The sequence below is a fragment of the Amblyomma mixtum genome, chromosome 1 (assembly GCF_055824585.1).
Source record: "Amblyomma mixtum isolate Tamu chromosome 1, ASM5582458v1, whole genome shotgun sequence".
Classification (NCBI taxonomy): Eukaryota; Metazoa; Arthropoda; class Arachnida; order Ixodida; family Ixodidae; genus Amblyomma; species Amblyomma mixtum.
The window spans coordinates 219,930,457-219,949,876 of NC_143012.1; the positions used below are offsets into that span (position 1 = coordinate 219,930,457).

Here is a 19,420-nt window from a genome sequence, read left to right on the forward strand (position 1 = left end):
TGACTACCTGGCCATGATGAATATCCAAAAACATACTCAGCAGTTGCGACTAAGCGCTGGTGTCTTCTCAGTCTCATTTTCATTTTCGTCTTTGGGAAGCCCCTTGACCACGAACAGTTTGTCCTAGATTCCATCGTGCTCAGTAGGAATTAATATTTGTCAAGCGTTTCAGATCAGGACGGTTAAGCTCGGTACTCAAACATAACTTATATCAATTTTTTAAGGCGTGCGCCAAATATTCATTCCACTCCTCATTCCTAATAAGGATTTGCCAAGAAATCTTATAAAACATTCTTCTCTCATCATACTTATGCAAAAACATGCAGCTTCCTCTTCATCAAATGACGTTTGAAGGGCTGATCGCGGATGACGCGAAATAAAATGAGCGCAGACTTTTTGTAGCTGGAGATTGTGAATGAGAGGCTTGAAGCCTAAAACAAAAGGCCAAAATAATTATGATTTTTCATCATGAGAAGGAAGTGCAAGATGCACACTTTGAGCCGCATAGTAGAATAAGTAGGAAGAAGGTTTTTTTTTGTGAATAGGGGTCGCACTGCCTCACCAACTCCATTGCCGCAATCGGCAATATCATTTCTATTTATCATGAGGCGCAGCAGCCGACACTGGGAAAAAAACTTGGGAGACAAATTTACTTGAATCCGCTGCTCCCAGATGAGTGAAATGTGATTGTGTTTAAAATGTAATGGGCAATTATTTCTCTTTATGCTATATAACATGCTAACTAGACGCCGAGATCTTCAAGAATAAACACCTGATAAAAAGTAACGTAAATAATGGTGATTAAGTAAGCAACCACTCGGTGAAGGGATCGCCAACCAGGGCATCACGCTACCCTCAACTACGATATCTTTAGGGCCATACCTTCTCAACATTTCTAAAATGGGGCGAATTGGTAGTACACCCTTGCTAACTGCGGGCTGTTACAAAAAGACCTGGACGAGAAAAGCATTCACACAAAGAAGCCCGAACTTCCAGTGGTCTCTTAGAACGATATGATACGGAAAGAGAGCATATCAGCAACCTAATCGAGGTACCAAGACGTAGAATAGTACGGAAGGGCAGCTTTTGATGTCTCTAGCGTCTTCAAATGGCTGGGCTTTCTGGTGTCATATGGCATCATATGGCACTAGTGCTGAAAAACAGCGCAAGCTAGACTGCTGCGCTATTTTGCACCATGAATTTTCACCAATTAGCAAGAACTTCTGCTTTGCTACCATGTTATAGCCAGTGAATGGACTAAAACTTAAGAGAAGGAATAACTGAAATACAAATCCACCTAATGAATTACTGTGTGAGTGACAGCCGAGCGATAACTGTGCAATTATTAAGAGATTTGATGCGTTAGTTAGCAAGCAACCTAGCCAGCGAGTATCTTGGGATTCTCCGAGTTAACTTGCTGGGCGAAATTTTACTGTCTTCATCGACTATTGTGCATGCAGGTCTCCACCCAATTGTGCTCGGCATCGTCAAGGTGGTCGGCAGAGAATTCTTCAACACCGAGGTCCGTGCAAACATCTCCGTCGTGTCGGAGTTTGGAGACAAAGCTCACGTGACCATGGAAGTTACTGAGAAGAACCGGGAAGGCAAGAGTTGCCTGCTGCCGAGGTACGCTCCGAAGTTGTGAAAGTTGCTTTTATAAATAGGATTTAGCATGTAACACTTAGACTAAGTAACGTTCGTTAGTCGGTATTATTTAGGTAGAATGTTTAGTGTGAGCCTAGGGAGTAAAATACCTACGTTGAAGTTGCGCGCAAAACAAAAACATAGTCGCGTAATGAAGTCGCACTAGCTTCTGCGGTACAAAAAAAAATTGGTACATTGGTACATTAGAGCGCTGAGACGCTAAATCTGAGCACAACATTCTTCACGCTTTTCAAAAGTTGGCCCGTCATTGTGCTCGTATTTCCAGAGCGTACTCTACAGCCCACTCTAAGCCTCGTCTTTCGAAATTCGATGGTTCCTTCGTGGTGTGTGTGTGTTCCTGTTCTTTGTCCGTAGTCTTTGTTTCGCGCTACCCCAATACCGTGGATCACCGATACCGACTTGCCCTTCCCCTTTTACTCTTGACGCCTGTTGTGCATGTTGGACTTTGTTCTCAAGCTTAATGGTTGATGGGGGTGTAAATAGCGCAAATAAATTAAGAGAGTAAATTCCACCAGTTAAATTAAAAATTGTTTGCGTTATGAGCAACGTACAAGTAAGCAAGGGAGGGATCGATAAGGACCAGTAAAATAATAATGGGCATGTATAATTTCTTTTTACAGGTAAAAAGACAAAAGAAATAAAAAGTTTAGGGATAGGGAAAATTTTTTTTTTTCAGACAATGGGATAAACAAGGATCCGCACATGCTTCATAAGTTCGCAAAAGTTCGACTAAAATTATAACATAGAACCGTAGAACCAACCCTGCATTACCAAAGTTCTACGCCCAACTTTTCGTGTTTACTTTTAGGCTAAACAGGTTCTTCCCGAGTGGACACTTAGGAAAGCGTGCCGAGACGACTCCCTCTGCCTAGTTTGCTTGCCCGAAAACACACATCGGGTGAACCTTTAACCTCTTTTTGAATAAACGCAACAGAGAGCCTAGCCAGCGTTTCGTACAGCCTTTTTTGTCAGAAACAGCAGTTTTCTTACCATCCACCATTCGTAAGCGCCGAACAAACAAATGAAAGATGAATACGAGAGTGTAGCTATTGCCAAGTGCTCTAAGGGCCGTTAAAACAACCTCCTGTTTCTTAGCCGATACCCGTTATGTGACATCTTTTGTAAGGCAAATAGCAACATAGCTGCATACGCTGATGCTCAATTTTACGCGCTGTCCAGGTGATGAATGCTTGTTTCGGAGGAGAGGAATAGGAGGCTACGCTATTCGCACTGGCGCGGGTTTGAATCCTGCCCAGCTGTTTTGCAGGAGGAGGGTGGTAGGGAAGGAAAGCTTTATTCAATAAAAATATTGAAGTTGAGAGGCGCGCATGAAATGCTTCATTCAGGGCCCATTTGTTGTCGCCCGCTGAGCGCTTGTACCATTTCTCGTCGCCAGACCTCCAGGGTGGGGAATTGGCATATTTCTTCGTCATGTTGACAGACCCAAACTATGTTGTAGATAGTGGCGGAATTGAAGTCCAAATGGCGCCCCACGAAAAACATTTTCTGAACCATACCCTCGGGTGCGGAATCAACCCTCGCCCAGGGATATGGTTAGAAAAACTTTTTCGTGGAGTACCATTCGGCGAGAAAATTTCAAGGAAGCTTAACTTCACGCCTGGGGCGACGTTCATCTAACTTTGCTGGGGTTAGTAGCTATATCATTTTATGCTCAAAAACCCATCGCAGCCCCTCACAGGCTGTGGCGCATTTCGCATTCTCATGAACACTCGCTGCTGTCGGCTCGCATGCTTATTCGGACTGTTTAATTTTTTTTATTTCGATTGCTGTGCTTTCGACTCGCACTGTTGTGCGAGACAATGCGCGCCGGCACCGCAAGCACCGTGCCTGGCATTGGCAGCCGTAGCGTGTTGTGCGTTTCCAATCGAAGGAGGGTTGCTATGGAGTCAGCTCTGGCGCTGTCGATGCCGCGACGGTGACTCTTCGTGACTGCACGCCTGCGTGTGATTTCCAGGGGCGAAATGTCACTTAATAATGCACGCGTGCCGAAGTTGAAGCACAAGAAAGTAGAAATGAGTCATAGCTGGTAAATAAATAGAAATTCACGTTTCAATTTACGTGTAGACGACATAAAACGTAGAAGAGACATATTTCCTTCACAACTGCCTAAAGTTTAGCTATTGCGGGTAGGTTTTTCTTCCTTTTCGGGGAAAAATAATAGTAGTCTATTTTTATCTATTCTTTTAGTCATAGTTCAGAGAAATTACATCCCACAAGAAGTCCATTTTTGAGTAAATAGAGATAAAGTGGATGTCGTAATATTTGGACCTCAACGCGTTATAGCTCAATATTTTGCTCAACACATTCAATTTTCTACCTTCCACTCCTAACTGAAGCACATCTTCAGGGTTTTAGCGAAAACATGCGTTCCTATTTCTTGTAGATAAAACTGTGATAAAACTCAGATAAATGCACACGGAAGAAATATGTTAAGATGTTGCTGAACGCAATTATTTTCAAATTTAAGTCAAAATATCAGCAAAAGTTGTTTCTTTAAAACGTCGCGTCAAATCCCGGAATGAGGGGAAATGCCTCTTAATGTACTCGTTTGCAGCTTTTGCCACTTCTTTATTAAGGGGTATTTTCACACTGCTGAACTTTCTTTGATTTGCCTATGACAACCAAAAAGATATTACTTGCTTTTGATACGAAAGCATTGCTTGATACGAAAGCATTACGACACATACAAAACACTGGGCCCACTTCCATCGAACTAAATGTCGGAAAAAGGAATTGGTTTAGAAAGAAGTTTCTGGCTTGGACATTCTGTTTGCATAATATGTACATTTTTTGCTTAATAGTAGCACCATGCCGTAAATTCCTTGCAAGTGCATTCTGTGAGAGGAAGTTGTTTACGTATGCAGTTTTTATATATCGTAAAATTTCACTATAACATTCAATATATTTGCAAATCTCCTTACGGCTGGCTTGACCTGTTTTGAGGGGGATTTAACGTTTTCGTATTGTCGGAATCGTTTCCCGTTGGTTTTCTACGGCAGTTTTAACCACTCGATGTGGACGATGCCAAAACATTAAACGAAAGGCATTGATACGCACCGGAAGAAGGAACCACTATGTTCGATATTTCGAAAACAGTACTTTGCAGCTGCGTGAAAGTTAAAACTGTTGTCCAAGAAACCTGTACTTGTCCATGTCAGTACCTGCAAAGAACCATTTTTACAATGCTGTGTTGAGTGGCTTTTGGTGTGGAGGCAAGAACTGAAACAAAAATAATTTTTAATGCTCTTCAACAATCATATCTTCACGCCTTGCATGGCGTTTGACCTGCACTAGGCATGACATGCCTGATGATTGTGATGACAATTTTTAATCACATATCACTCGTAGGCATTTGTGCCAACTTTTCTGATGCAGCTGAATGGATATCGCTTTCAGCTCAAGCTAAGAAACCCACCCAAGGTCATGGGGTCGAATCCTGGCGGCGGAGGCTACATTATGATGGCAGTCATATGCGGAAACACCGGTGTGCTGTGTGATGTCAGCTCGTGGAACAGGCCCCCAGCTGACGGATATAAATCCCGAACACTCCATTTAGGTCGACACCCATAGCACACCTGCAGCTTCAGGAAGTTAAACGCCCCGCCGTGGTGACTCAGTGGTTACGGCGCTCGGCTGCTGACTCGAAAGACACGGGTTCGATCCCGGCCGCGGGGACCGAATTTCGATGGAGGTGGAATGCGAGAGGTCCGTGTACTGTGCGATGTCAGTGCACGTTAAAGAACCCCAGGTGGTCGAAATTTCCGGAACTCTTCACTACGGCGTCCCTCATAGCCTGAGTCGCTTCGGGACGTTAAACTCTAATAAAACCAAAATCAGGAAGTTAAACCGCATTTGCTGTGTAATGTTCTCCTTCGAGCCTGCGACTCATGAACGTGTGAAAACCGGCCAACAAATCTAGGAACCAGGAACTCCCTTAATTCGTATTAAAATGCCCGTTGATAATTGTGCTTTTAAACTTCGCGAAGTTTGAATGCAGGTACTTTATGTGCAAAGATGGTCAGCTCTGCTATGGTACATGTCCGTATTTCGTATCTTTCCTCGGCAGCAACGCGTCCGATACGCTGAGTAACCGGCCCGAAGACCTGCCCATTGGCGTGCGCACTATGTGCGCGGCGTTCCCGTTCCACGTCCTGTTCGGCCGCGACTTCGGCATACAGCAGGCGGGCAACGGTCTGCTGCGTCTGGCAGGACACCGCTGGAAGGAAAGCCGGGGTCGCCGCCTCAAGTTCGACGAAATCTTCGAGATCACTCGACCCGTCATCGACTGCACCTTCGAGTCCATACGCAGCTATTGCAACCAGGTCAGATTCAGTGCCGGGCTTGCCTTCTTTGGTTTCATTACCGTTGTGAAACTAGACTTTGTCTTTTTTCTAAACAACGCCATCATCATCATCATCAGCCCTACTACGCCCACTGCAGGGCAAAGGCCTCTCCCATGTCTCTCCCATTAACCCTGTCCTTTGCCAGCTGCGTCCACCCTATCCCCGCAAACTTCTTAACTTCATCCGCCCACCTAACTTCCTGCCGCCTCCTGCTACGTTTGGCTTCTCTTGGAATCCACTCCGTCACCCTTAAGGACAATCGGTTACCTTGCCTTCACCAGCTGTCTTTATTTTTAGATTGTCATGCGATGAGCAGTAGTCATGCGAGTAGTCAGTAGAGTGTCATGCGATGAGCTGCAATGATAGCAGCATTTCGATGATAATAATCTATTACGTTCAGGCGCCAAGTTTTCGAATATCATCCCATGTTTTTGCACTAAAAACAAACTTCTTTTAAACTTATGAATATTTTGTTAAACAGTTGTGTCTCCAGTGGTCCAAATTATTCTGATGGTTATGTGGCTGTTTTAAATTTCAAAGTTTTCAGCCCACTTGTAGCTATCAATTTCCATGCAGCGATCGGTTTACGTTAAAAGACACATCGTATCGCCAACGACTGCTTTCCACGAATACTGCTCTTATGCATGTTCTGTTCCACCTTCATGTCACCGCACTTTCAAGAGGCAAAAATGTTTGTGTTTGAACGCTGTATGACGCCCACAAAAAAAAAAGATTTTGGGAACCATTCGTTCGTATACGATATCCCACACTTCCGAATCGCTTAAAGCAGCCTTCTCGAGTTCAGTCCTTGATGAAGGAATAAATAGGTACAGGCATACTCTTGCTTTATGTTGCACATAGTGAAGCACCCCTTGGCGTTAGAACAGTAAGATAGGTCGGGAATCATTTCTCCAGCAGCAGTTTTTGAAGCGGTAAACAGCGTTTTTACTGCAAACGCGCGAAGTACACTAAAGAAACCACGAGAAGTCCCGTCGGAAACTTACGGCGGCCCAACTAAGGCCTCTTTTTCACAAGGTATAAGAAGTTCTTAACGAAGTAAGCGTGCCTCTGTTGCGCAGATGTGTCCGAGTACACTACGACATCTTTTCAGTTAGAATCGGTAGAATATGGGCTTAAGCGAGATCATGATGGTGGCTCTCAGCCACTGAAGTGTTAAAATGGCTTAATATATTTATTTTTTTTGCCCTCCCAAAGAGTAAACATCGGAATGAAAAGGAACAAGCAGCCTGTAAAAACAAACTAGTTTCTTAAACCAAGAACTCTCATAGCCAAAGCAAATGGAGAATGACTCATTTTATTCAGACTGACAAGAACAAAATGTCGGTTTTTGTGGCGCTGAGTAACAAGAAGGGCGTGGCAGTGAAGTTGTGGCAGGGAAGAAAGTACAACGTCTTTACCACATTAATGACCTTTAAATCTGGGCTCTGCCATATTGTTGGGTTGACTACTGCCACTTCCACCTTCCCTACGCCAGGTACACACAGAATTCCAAAAAGCTAAAACGTGGCGTTCAGGGAGAACATGGTACTGAGAGATGCAAAACATATTTGAGCGAACAGAACGGTGATTCCCAGGTTGCGAAGATCTGTACTCCGTCACCTAGAACTCGCAGGCTGAAATGCTTTTGGTTTAAGTCGTAGGCGTAAACGGTGCTGTAATACGTTTTTGGAGGCTCGACAATTTATTTTCTATTTCTTGAATTAGAAATACTTTGGTAATTGTAAGGCCTCCCGAGTGGCATCTTGCTATAGAGTGCAGCACAAAGCGAAAATTCCCGTCCTTCGATTTAATTTATTTTTTTTTCTCTTAACATATTAGACATTGGTCCATATTAGTTGTCCTTGTCGTTTTATCTTTCTAGCCAAAGAAAAACCAATGCTTCGACTGCAACGAAGTCGTATTCTTTTTTGCTTCCTATGCATACTTTGTGAAACTGAGCTCTCGGTGATTCAGTCATGCACCCAGCCTTTGTATTGCTTTCTTACTTTCGTTTATAGGCTAACTTTATCACTACCATCTTTTTTATATAAGCACCCATGAGTTACCTTTAAGGTTCCATTCATATTTATTTTTAACCCTTACTTTTTTTGGTGGTCCATATCGTGGCGTTCGTTTTCGTACAGAATTGCACTTTAAATTTCCCATCTGCCTTTTGCTCCGTTATCTTAGAAGTCAGACATTATTTAATGTACTTTTTTGAACTCTTTATCCTACTTCAGCCCTCGGTCATTGGAAACTCCATTTTTGAAATACTCTATATGTAACATATGCTTGACATTCATGTTTCTTGGTTATACAATTTTTTACTGCGACAGCTGTTAAGGGCTCGTTTCCCAGATAGCGGCGTCGGTGGAAAACCACGGCGCCCTTATTGATCACCGCCTAGTCACATTATGCTTAATGTCACTTAAATGTGCCAGTGCAAAGCACGGCGGAACTCGCTGATTGGTTTGCATACAATGACGTCACACATGTCGTCGTTGCGGGAGCGAATGGAGTTAAGTTATGAGCGGCAGCATGGTTACGTCACGCGCACGGTAGCAAAGAAGAAGGAAAGTAACAACGAATAAAGTTACGGTGACCACCTAATACATCTGCCACTCAATCTCGCATTAAACGATGGTCACCGTCATTTTAGTTAATTTTCTTGGTGGATACGGCCTTGGGTATGCACACACCATTCAAGGAAAACCTAGGCACTACTGCCAGTATTTCGCAATGCAAGAAAGCAGCTGAGTATCACTGAGAACGAGGAATAATCTCACATGTGAAAGGTGTCTGCAGCGATAAAGTTGTTTTGTTTTTTTAAGGAGTGTCGCGTCCCGAAACGACTCTCTATGAAGCACGCCGTGGTCGAAGCCTCCGCATAGTTTTGACCGTATGGGATTCGTTAACGTGCACTGACATCGCATAGTACACTTGTCGGTAGCATTTCGCCTCCATCGAAATGAGACCGCCGCGGCGCCGGGATCGAACATGAATCTCAAGGTTCAGCAGCCGAGCAGCATAACCACATAGCCACCGCGGTGGCTGCAGCAGCGATAAAGGAGTGCACCGTCTGTTTTCGCTTGACACGATGAAAATTTGCCCGGAGCAAAAACAGCGCCCTGCAAAGCGTGCTGTCCTCAGCTACTGACTAAATTGGGAACACCACAAGCTCGTAATAGATTTCAGCAGACTCCAGAACACGTCAAATGCGCATTCAGAGGCACAACCATTAAGAATCTTGAGACTTCGTTACTTCGGAAATATTTTTACTTCCCCCTCTGTGCCTATAACAGGGCCAAAAAGAAAAGCAGCAAATATACCTCTGACTTATTTCCTGGTAGCAAGCATTGACTCCGTGCAAATAAATAGTTCGTTTTGAAATCGCTTTGCTAGCGTATGATGAAGAAATAACGCTAAGGCAAGGTGGCCATGAAGCTAGATATTCTGGAGTCATGTATAATACCAGTACAAAGGGTCATGGCCTCCCGAAGGGAACCGGCAGACCTGTGCATAGCAAAAACAAAACATAAACATGCAGCTTCGTGCTAGCAAAGTTTACCACTGTACACCATCGCGTACATTCATATTACGTCGAAATGATTCTAATTACATCAGCGTTCGCTGCGCCCTCCAACGTGAGCCCTTGTCTTGCGCACTCGCGTTGTTTGCTACTGTCACCGAGTTTTACTGTCCGAGGTTTCTTTCCTCCGTGCTCTCATTTCGAATATCCACGTGTATCGTTCCTCCAACGTTCCGCTTTTCCCACCTTCCCGCATTTTTCCCCTTGGCCACGAAGCTGTTTTCGCGACGTTTCTTCCTTGCTTGCAGTCAGCCTCGTGTCGTTTCCGCAACGGCGTCCACACCGAATCATCTCTGGTCGGCACCAGAGGAAGCCTATCTGTTCGCTCCCTTTCTGCGACACCACACTTCTTCCGCCAAATGGGCAGAGCGAATTTCTTTGTCTTTCTTTCCCTGTAAGCGACTATTTCCCGAAGAGAAGACCAGTTCACTCGGCACGAAGTAAAATAACACTAAAGAAATAGACGGCACCTGCAGAATCCTGGTCAAAGATAGCTGCGTCTATTTTTGGGGGGGTTTTTTGTTCTCAGCAGTCCTTCGCTTCCTTTGCTTTGCTTCCTTGTTCTTTGTTCGTTTGTATTTTCTCGCAGCCCTTTTCCTTCTTCTCATTTCTTATCTTTGGAACGCGCTCTTAGAAATGTCGATGGGCCCGAGTGTAAGACTTGTAGCTACATGGTGAGCACAGATTAAGGTCTGTACGAAGGTACTTCTCATTTGCTCAGTGTTTGTTTTTGCCAGACGAGGACTCGATGCTCGTTCTACCTCGCTACCCCTCTCCCATTTCTTTTCTCTGCTTCTACAGCGATATCGATTTTAACCCTCGGGTTCCCTACGAGCCACTGAAGGGGCGGCGCCGCCGCTCGCAGAGGCCGCTGCAGGCGGCTGAGTTAGAAATGCAATACTATTGATAGTACTATCGATACTATCGATAGTTGAGTCAGTGTCGGAATATCGATGGTAAAAAAGATTATCGATGGTACTATCGGTAGCGCTATCGATAGTACTATCGATAGTTAGTGCGTTCGATATTAGTACCGATAGTACTATCCATAGCACTTTCGATAGTTCTATTGATAGTACTATCGATAGCCGTATCGATACTACTTGTTATATATGTAGTACTATCGATCCTATAAAACAATCACGCGAACCCACTGCATACTAAACTTAGTTTCCCGAGTGTGCGGTATTGAGGTAATGGTATGAGTAACTGACAGTACTCGCCGATTTTCGTGGCCTACATGTCACCGAGCTCTGCAGACGTTCCCTACGTAAACTTTCTGGATAAAATGTTAGTGTCCGTATGTCCTAGTTGCGAAGCATGTGTGCGAAAAGCATTTCTGCGCCTGCAGTGCACTATAGCGTCGTGTAAGCCAGCACAACTTGTGCTGTTTGTTCTTTCATCGGATGCAGTTCCAGGCATTATTCCGGACTGTCGTAGTGCACGTTAAAGAACCACAGCTGGCCTAAATTTACCCGGAGACCACCACTACGGCATCCCTCATAGCTTGAGTCTCTTTGGGACGTTAAGCCGCATGAGGCAGTAAAACCAATCAGGAACCGCAATTGTTTGGTTACATCGCTGGCCAACAAATGCATAATATCAGCACTGTTCCTGTCGATAGTCTTACCATCGACAGCTTCACCATCGATAGTCTTGCTATTGATAGCGGTATTATAGCTAGCAGTAATGATTCTACTATTGATAGTAATACAATCGATGGTATAATCGATATTATTAGTATTGATAATACTATCGATAGTCTATCGATAGTAACACTATCGGTAGTTTTTTTTTACACTATCGACAGTTTCAAAAAACCTATCGATACTATCGATAGTTAAATTTCTGATAGTTTTGCATCACTAGTTACAAACTAATGTGCAGTAACTTTCAGGAGAATAATTCAATTTGCGGCTCCAGGGGGCGCGATCGGTCCTGAAGGTTTTGTAAGAATTAATTGCTTTTAGCTCCTGTTGTCGGCGCGCTGCGGGTGGCGTTGGCACCAGAACTGAAGACAACACGGAGGCGAAGGTATACGAACTTTGCTGATGCTTTCAGTTCGCGTGCTGCTAAGTGTGGCGCTGCCACCAGAGCAGCGAATGCGTCAGCGTAGCGTGTTCGAGGTGCTGTGGTGGGCAAAGCTGTAGCATGGCGAGAAGGAGCCTATGCTCTGCTCTACAGCCCGAGAGGCACAAGCGCAGTCCTGATTCCACTTGATAAACTAGGCAGTAGCGCCCCGTGTGGTGCCGTCACTACTTAATTCACGCGTTCGGCGGAGGCGGGAACGGCGGCGTCAAGACGCAGTGATCGCAGCGTTCTGTGTAGCACGTGATGGCACCATCCCATCTTCTTTGGAACGCGGCGAGCCCCCCAAAGATCCCCCCACCCCGCACAAAAAAAAAAAGATCCCGAAGTGGTCAAAATTATTCCGGAGACCTCCACTATGGCACCTCTCTCTCTTTCCTCTTTCAGTCCACCTTACTCCCTTCGCTTGCGGCGCGGTTGAGGTGTCCACCGAGTGGTGACTTTTACCGCGCCTTTATTACCTGACAACCAAGTATTTACCTATCAGCCATCATAAATTACAGAGCGTCTTTCCTGCAGTGCATTCCCTACTTGCATCTACTCTCGACGAAGAGATAGTCTGTCAATTTTTTTCCTGTTCTCAGGGATGTTTATTGCGCCTGATGCCTATAAAATTTCGGCACTCGTTCTCGGACTTATCCGCAACTTGGCAGCGAGCTTTATGATGAACGTATTTTTCCTAGAAGTTGAAAAAAAAAAACTTCTTTCTTCATTCTAAGTTCCCAAAACTTATAATGCCGCCGCGGTGGCTCAGTTGCTATGGTGCTCGGCTGCTGACCCAAAAGACGCGGGTTCGATCCCGGCCGCGGCGGCTAGAATTTCTTTGGAGGAGAAATTCTAGAGGCCCGTGTACTGTGCGATGTCAGCGCACGTTAAAGAACCCCAGGTGGTCGAAATTTCCGGAGCCCTCCACTACGGCGTCTCTCATAGCCTTAGTCGCTTTGGGACGTTAAACCCCACAAAACCAAACCAAAACTTATAATGGCAGTAACAGAGGCTACATTGCTGAAGCGTGCTTCAATCGCGTAGTGCAGTATGCACAGATTTTAATTTCATATTGCAGTTTTGTGCGATTCGTTCGTGATTATAGGAGGCAAACGTGCAGAGCTGATTTTAACTGAACGCTTCGCTTTCTGCAGCTCATACTCTGCTGTTTAGTTCAGTTTCTGGCTCCGCAACCCCTCGTTTTTGTATATTTCGTAGTGCGTTAAGCTGCGAATAAGGTACCTCCTTTAATTAGATGTAAATGCATTCATTGCTAAAATCTACGTTATGTGGATTTTTTTAACATGTTCCAGTACCACAGGACTGCAAACAAACTACTAAAGAATATCATAGCAAACAACCACAATGTGGCTTTTCAAATAAAACATAAATAATCAAATTAGCACGACTCCTTAAGGAACACACGAAAAGATGATGGAAAAAAGCTAAGAGAAGAATCAATATAAAACGATAAGAAGTGTAGTCCCGCTCTAGAACGCTTGGAGTTGCAACCTTACGTCGCCAAAAAGCCCTCTGTCGACTGTACGAGAAGAGGCATCAATATTGTTCTCACTAAAATAAGAAGCAGAAGAGATATTCGGAGTGCGAACAATAGAGGGCGCCATTTTATTTAAGGAACAAATCCCCTTAGCTACTGGCTCAACCCCCATTACAGGACGTTTTTAAATTCATTCGAACATGACGGTCATTCGGCGCATTAGTACGCCGCGGCGCCTCAGTAAAGCGCTTTTTTCGAATCAAACACCACTGAATGTCCTTCTTGCTGGGAGTGTTATACTGCAACCGCTTTCATAGCAGCGTGCAAAAGGAGTGGAATGGAGAAGCGAGCACTTCTTTCTAAGTATAAAAAATCTAGAGGACAAAATAGAAGGGAGAGTACATAATTCCTGTTGACATTATTTCTCTCATATTCCAATATATACAGCCATCGATAGCAAGCAAAAATTGCGAGGTCACTTTTACAACTAAAGTGTGGGGAGGCGAAACTTCCATGACGACTTCCGGTGGATGTAACGTCACACCTTTCTTGTGCCTATATTCATACCCAAATTATACATCTTTCGGCGATCTTGAGAGTTAATTACGCTTAATTACACATTTTCCCATCTAATTTGGCACAAACCCGGCGTTTTTCCGACCATTCTGTGACAATTTTCACTATGCCGTGACGACTTTCGGTGGATGTGACGTCACACCATTCCTGTGGCTATATCGACGTCTGCGTTATTTCGAAGCAATTTTGGCATTTTTTACTATAATTAATTAACTGATTACTGTACAGTCATCAAACGCAGCTTTTAGGTTCATTTTTCCTCCTCCATCTGAAGCGACCATTCGTTTTCTGCTATCCCGAGTTTCCGAGTGAACGTGTTAATTGCTGCCAAAGGTGCGACACCCTCTGCTAACGGACGACAGTATGAGCCATTTAAAGGCTTTCGCCTTAATACAGCCATATTTTTTTGCGGTACACGTCTGCTACAATTCTGTAAGTGTCGCCTATACGAAAATACTAAACGAAAAAACTTGACTATTTTTCACCCTAGGTGTTCGTCGTGCAGACAAAGGAAGGCGTGCTCAAGCCCCGAGCCGTTACCCCCGTAGGGGCGGAGGTTGACGCGCTCAACATCCCCATGCCTCCGCCGGTGTTGCGGCTCAAGGGCCAGATGGTGTCGGTGGAGGAGACGCATAGCATCCTGTTCCTGTGCTCGCCGCGCGTCAAGGACATCGACGACATGCGCCGCATGGGGCTCTTCTTCAGCGACCTGGCCATCCACGACCCGGCGAGGGAGCTCATCCTGCGCTCGCACCACCACCGCGGTGAGCGAGAGCTCATCGGGAAGCTGGATGAGGCCACCAACCGACTGCGCATGCTCCAGTCCAAACTGGACGAAGACAAGAAGCGCACCGAGGAGCTGCTACACGCCATCCTGCCCGCTAAGGTGAGCTTCGTTTTCCGTTTGGCTCCCGTTCACGTGGTCTCTAGTTTTACGTTTTTCTGACACGATTTCACGCCCATCGTGGACACGTCTTGGCAGCTCCACGGACTGACTCACGAGATTAAGCAGGACAGGGCAGGAGAAACATCAGTGAATGGAAAGACTGCGAGGTCGGATGGCGTGACACGCGCCCCACGTGCTACTCCACACCAGAGAATAGGTAAAGGTGAAAAAACAGGAATAGGAAAAGTATGAAAATGAAAGGTAATGATTGCAGAATAGAGTGAGTGGTGCCGGTTGGTTAACTGTTCTGTTAACCAAGATTTGCATGGCAGCATTAGTAGTGTACGTGTATGCACGCCAGCAAGGCGCACAGCACCTAAGCTACAAAATCTCGGGTAGGAAAAGGTATTGATTACGGCCTTAATCACTAACAACATTGTGACCACGGTAAGGCGGGAGGTTCCTACCAATTCTCGTCATACGTTCGATTCTAAAGTTAGGTCAAGGAAACTGTCGTGCCAGAAGAACCGTTGCTGATCTGCGCCTATTTCTCTCGACTCTTGCGCACCTCCCTTCTTTCTCTTCTACAGCTGTGAGGTGCAACCCCGTCAAAACTATACAGCCCAAGAGGTTTGCTTTTAAGCTGTTTAGCGTTGCTCCCTTGCATATCAAGCAGTCCATACCTCGGGAGGATTGAGGACGCAAAGCCCTTCCACTTTCGAGAGATTACGGTCGCTGAGCATGCATAACGAGGCTGCTGCAGGCTTCACAAGCAAACACATTGGGTTGTATACTTTTGACGGGGGGTGCACCTGCGTCATAAAATTCATTTATAATGCGAAATAATTATATGTCCCATTGGCACAAAAGGCCGCATCCGTCTCCGTTTATGGCACAAAATTCCTCAGTGACGTCACCATGCTCTCGCATAACGTCAGCAGTACACTGTAAGCTAGGGATGTATGTAGCAAATAAAAGTAAATAAAAGTTCTTCAGAAGGTGCGGGGAATTGAACTAAGGAGCTTCAGATTGCGAGGCGAGCAGGCAACACATGGGTCACACAACCGCGTTGCTTCTTGGCGAATGAAGGTGAGCATCGTGTATGCGTTTCCTTACGACATTATCCTAATCAGTAGGCGTGTCATTAAAAAGGAAGGGGCGCTCTAATGAACCTCGTAACAGAGCTCAAGATGGGACAATCCTTTCGAGTTCAGAGCACGTACGCAGTCTTAAGTGCCCTCCGCAATTTATTCTCTCGACTAACCCTCATTCTCCGATTTCAATTTCTCAAACCACTGGCGCTCTTAAATAACTTAGTGACGGATTCCCACGTTAGGTTCTGCTCCATGGCACTAACGACCAGAGCAGCGGCGGATGATGAAACCACCGACGGAAAATAGCAGGAAGCAGCGCAAGAGAGTCACAAAAAAGGAAGGCCACTGCCGTGGGTACAAGAATTAAAGCGCTACAGTTGAAATCGATCGAGCACTCGCGTGCTTCAAGGAATCTGTCCTTTTTCTCTTCTCAAGTCTATGTCCTTGCCTGAGATCTCTTCACTTTCTTTTCGAGCGCGCGAACCAAAAAAAAAAGCCCTTTCATAATTAATGACGACTCGGAAACGGGGCGCGAAATTTCGTATGCGGCGCTCGAATGCTTCTTTTCTAAATCGTACCCGGTTTCGAGCACGAGAGTGAACATGAAAGTACACCGCGCTCCCACCTTTTTCGACCCTGTCTTCGGTGACAGCAGCAGAGAGGTCTGGAGGGCGGCTCTTTTTAGAAGGCTTAGGAAAGATGATTTTTTTTTTTTTTTTCGCTAAAGCTTGAACCTCTTCCTTTGAGTAAAAACTTCTCGCATGGTCTTGCAAAGTATCGTTCCCACCCGCCCCGGATTTGTAAACTGCAGAGTTTGCATCGGAGTTTGCAGGAGAGCTGTGCTTAAGGCGTCGTGTTGCGGGCTGTCACATGGTAACGAAAAGGTAGCTCTGCAACGCAAACAGCGAAAGGAAATGTGCCACGATTTCTCATTTTTAATAGCAGCGCTGTGCAAACAATACCGCGACAACAAATTCAATGTCACCCTCGATGACACTAGACTGAGCGGACAATTCAATGAGGTCGATATTTCCATTTCACGTTACCCTCGGTGTGGTGTGCTAGTAGTATTCTGAAAGTCGCATGCAGAGATCCCATCAAACCCCTCGCCATTTGCTCCCGCCGTCATTTCTGCCTCATGCATGTGCTCCTGATTTATTCAAAAAAGCCGACTCGGCTACCTCGATTTTTGACACATTTTTCTTCTTTGTTTGATGCATCCCTAGGGCGACCAAGTACTGTTATCTGCTTCGCGGTGCGTACTGTTAGAACGGCTGCGCTCAGATTTCTTTTCTGAGGGCGCAGCGCAAGCACTTGGGGGCCTGATACAGATGAGACCATGCATCAAAAGTGAGGCTATTTTCAATCGGACACTAACATGTATTGCTGTAAATTCTAGCCGCCAGAATTCTACCCACTTGCTCAACAACGTGCACACCAAAGTTCGGAACTACTAAACAGCACATGCTATAGAAGTATCTATAACGTTTGAAGGTAACCTGGAAAATAAACTTGCGGGCGTTTAACGGTCGAAGCTGTACATTATATTGACACGTAAATTATTAATTCATGCTAAAAAAGCAGCGCATGCTGTGTCTCGCTTTGGTGAGGTAATGTTCAAATTAAAGTAATTTGTTCACCTTATAGCGATAGTTCATTCTAAATGCAGTAACAACCGGCACAAAGTAAAAATTCAGGGGGGCACTTTGACTGTCTAAAGTGGGTAGAGGCGGAAGCGTTTTCCGCACCACCGCTGTTTCTGTGACACCGGTGGCGTCACATATAATTGAGTACTAATTACTAAGTGATGACAAATCACTAATTAATGATTAATTACTGATTAATGCCTGAATACTAATTAACTGCTAAATTAATTACGCTTAAGCTTCGCCTTTAGGAGTGGAACGTGACAGCGCGTTGTAGCGCTGCCAGGGAGTCCACGGAACACCACCCGTTCAGCGCGATGCCTTGCCCTTTGAACGCAACGCTTTTTGAGGAAAGGAAATGGCGCAGTAATTCTCTGTCATCTCGGTGGACACCTGAACCGCACCGTAGAGGAAGGGAGGAAGTGGGAGTGAAAGAAGATAGATAAAGAGGAGCCGTAATGAAGAAAATGAAAATTGTATTTGAGGAAAGGAAATTACGCAGTAACTGTCTCACAAAATTCAGAGGGGCACTTTTTTGATCTAAAGTGTGGTCACTGATACCCCTAAGAGTAGAACTATGGACTCCTTGACTTGATGGACTCTATGGACTCCTTGGCAGCGTTTTGCAACGCTGCCAAGGAGTCCATAGAACGCCATCGCCCATTCGGTTCTACGCCTCGCTCGTCAGTAAATTGGTTTTTGAGGAAAGGAAATGTATCTGTGTCTCATTTGTCGGTGGACACCTAAACCTCGCGGGAAGAGAATGGAGGAGGATGAGAGTGAGTGAAGACACCGTATTCACTAGACGCGCCTTTGTTCATTCCAAACCATCGAGCTGGCATGGCCGAGTGGATAGCATGCTCGTCTCTCACGCCGAAGACCGGGGTTCGATTCCTGAGCTCGACCAATTTCTTAATCGGTTTTATTTATTTATATGGCCTGACTAGTACAGCTAATTAGGCTAATTGGGTAATTAAGCAATTAACTAAGCTCAGTCCCACTTAACTGGAGCATCACTATACGATCCCTTCAATTGGTTGCATGGTTACTAGGCAAAGTACAATTCGCCCCGTTTGAAATTCGCGCACTGTGACGTCACGACCGTTTCCACCAACTGAAAAGCGTGACATTTTCGGTCGACAACTGCTGCTTACAACGATGAGACATTAAAGGCTTCCGCCTTAAAAGTCTGTGATATGAAGCAAGCTCTCTCTTTATTGAACTTGTATACACAAGTGAAGGAAACTCCGTAGCAGCAGTAATTACACGGGCACTTCAGTGTTATCAGTCGTAAATATCATATACTTGCGCTGAAGTTTACTTAAGTGTGATTAGCAAAATTTGCGAAGGATTATGGTATCATTCTCAACGTTCAATCACATCGTGTAATCACTTACCTCTGCCTGGTCTCGATCTTCAGTGTACTCATTAGTCATCTACAGTTTACCTGATCTGTTTATCTTCTTGAGCAGTGTTGCGCATTCTGAGGCTTGGCTTGCCGGTCCCTTCGCACTGCCAACGGGGAATCAGTCGGTATGCTCATCGCCAGTTTCTCCTTTCCCTTTCCTTTTCGGTTGACAGCAGCCCTGTTTTCCAAAATAATTTGAATAGCAAAAATGACAACTCGTGATTATAGCATTTGAATATCCACAAGTTATTCCGCGCAAATTTAAAGAACAGTGAAAAAAAAAAAAAGACGGACTCAAAAAGACGCGCATCTGCGGCGTTTGCATAATTCGTTCACAGCTAGTGCGGCACATTACCCGTCTCAAATTTGACGGAAAGACTTATGATGTAAACGCTTACGTGGCAGCACCGGAAGACGTCCTGCGCGGCGTGATCCACGGTGTAGACCCAGGTACCCCTCCTGAAGAACTCAAAGCACACTTACGAGTCAGAACTCAAGGAGTGGCCATACTTCAGGCAAGGATGCTCGGAAAATCCAAGACGGCAGTGCTCACGTTCGACGGCCCGGTCTTGCCGAAATTCGTCATATATTACGGAGGAGAAGTACCATGCTACCAGTACC

General features: G+C 45.2%; 1 protein-coding gene across 1 annotated transcript in view; it reads left to right on the top strand.

The window, feature by feature from the left end:
• The window catches only part of LOC149370943 (guanylate cyclase soluble subunit beta-1-like), a 129,143-nt gene that overhangs the window by 83,091 nt on the left and 26,632 nt on the right, over nucleotides 1–19,420 (top strand). The window contains exons 5-7 of the mRNA XM_089563870.1: nucleotides 1,461–1,626; nucleotides 5,753–6,008; nucleotides 14,256–14,651. Coding sequence (XP_089419996.1) covers nucleotides 1,461–1,626; nucleotides 5,753–6,008; nucleotides 14,256–14,651 — 818 coding nt within the window. The remainder of the gene's footprint in view (nucleotides 1–1,460; nucleotides 1,627–5,752; nucleotides 6,009–14,255; nucleotides 14,652–19,420) is intronic.